At 38.2% G+C, this 1,104-nt stretch overlaps 1 protein-coding gene across 1 annotated transcript in view; it reads left to right on the top strand.

The window, feature by feature from the left end:
* The window catches only part of LOC107643273 (tryptophan synthase beta chain 1), a gene marked incomplete in the record, with an annotated part of 4,130 nt that continues 3,391 nt past the window's right edge, over positions 366–1,104 (top strand). Inside the window, 2 exon segments of the mRNA XM_016346868.2 lie at positions 366–805; positions 910–1,104. Coding sequence (XP_016202354.1) covers positions 455–805; positions 910–1,104 — 546 coding nt within the window.

Below are 1,104 nucleotides of genomic sequence, written 5' to 3'. Positions count from 1 at the left end.
AAAAAATATAAAATAAATAAATAATAATTAAATAATGTAAATAGAATAATTTTAGATTATTTTAAATTAATTTTTTTATTGATTTCTAAATACTTTGTGTTCTTTAAATCTAATCTGATAGATGATTAGTTATATTGATCGAAAAAAAAATGTTCTTGAGTGAGAATTAGTCATAGGGCTTCTTTATGTTTAGTAACACTTACACTTCCAACTCATATTCAGTTAGCCAATAGCGTAGTAGCGTACCATTCCTAAACTTGGCTTTTACTCGGTTGTAAGGTCAAGTGCGCGGCAAACTGTAGCTATAGGCTTCTACTCGGTTGAAAAGTCAAGTGCGTGGCAAATTGTATCTATAAAAGCGGGCATAGGGAAAGCAGGAGTTTTATCACTTTTCACAAACTAACATAAGCAACCACGCACTAAGCCATCAATTTCATTCTCACTCAAATTAAAAATGATGACATGCAAATTGCAGTTAGGGGCATTTGCTAGCAGCAGCAACCATTCCAGGCAGCAAGGAGCACCCAATAAAGTGCGCTCCTGTTTGATGGTTGCCACTGATGATCATCAAGACACCTTTTTTAAGACTAACCTCCCTACCAAATTGGCCAAAACTTATGTGCCTACTATAAAACCCTTATTAGAGAAGGAGCTGCAAGAGAGTAATAATAATACTGATGCCCCCATCATTAACTCCGGTAAATTTGGTAGGTTTGGAGGCAAGTTTGTACCTGAGACACTTGTAGTTTGTTTGAGCCAGCTTGAAGCTGAGTTCAACAAGGCCCTACATGATGAAGCTTTTAAGGTTAGAAAATTCACGTCAAGCTAATAAGCTTCACATGCATTATGCATGAACAACAATGGAAATTAATGAGTTACGTTTCGTTTCGTTGTTATTGTGGAATGCAGGCAGAGCTAGCAGAGGCATTAAAAGACTTTGCAGGGAGAGAGACGCCACTGTATTACGCGCGGCGGTTATCGGAGTACTACAAGATGAACAACAATGGAAAAGGCCCTGACATATACCTCAAGAGAGAAGATCTCAACCACGGTGGCTCCCACAAGATGAACAACGCTCTTGCACAAGCCATGATTGCCAAACGC

The sequence above is a fragment of the Arachis ipaensis genome, chromosome B05 (genome assembly GCF_000816755.2).
Source record: "Arachis ipaensis cultivar K30076 chromosome B05, Araip1.1, whole genome shotgun sequence".
Classification (NCBI taxonomy): Eukaryota; Viridiplantae; Streptophyta; class Magnoliopsida; order Fabales; family Fabaceae; genus Arachis; species Arachis ipaensis.
The sequence above is the reverse complement of the archived record's forward strand: the minus strand, read 5'-3'. Positions and strand labels throughout refer to the sequence as shown.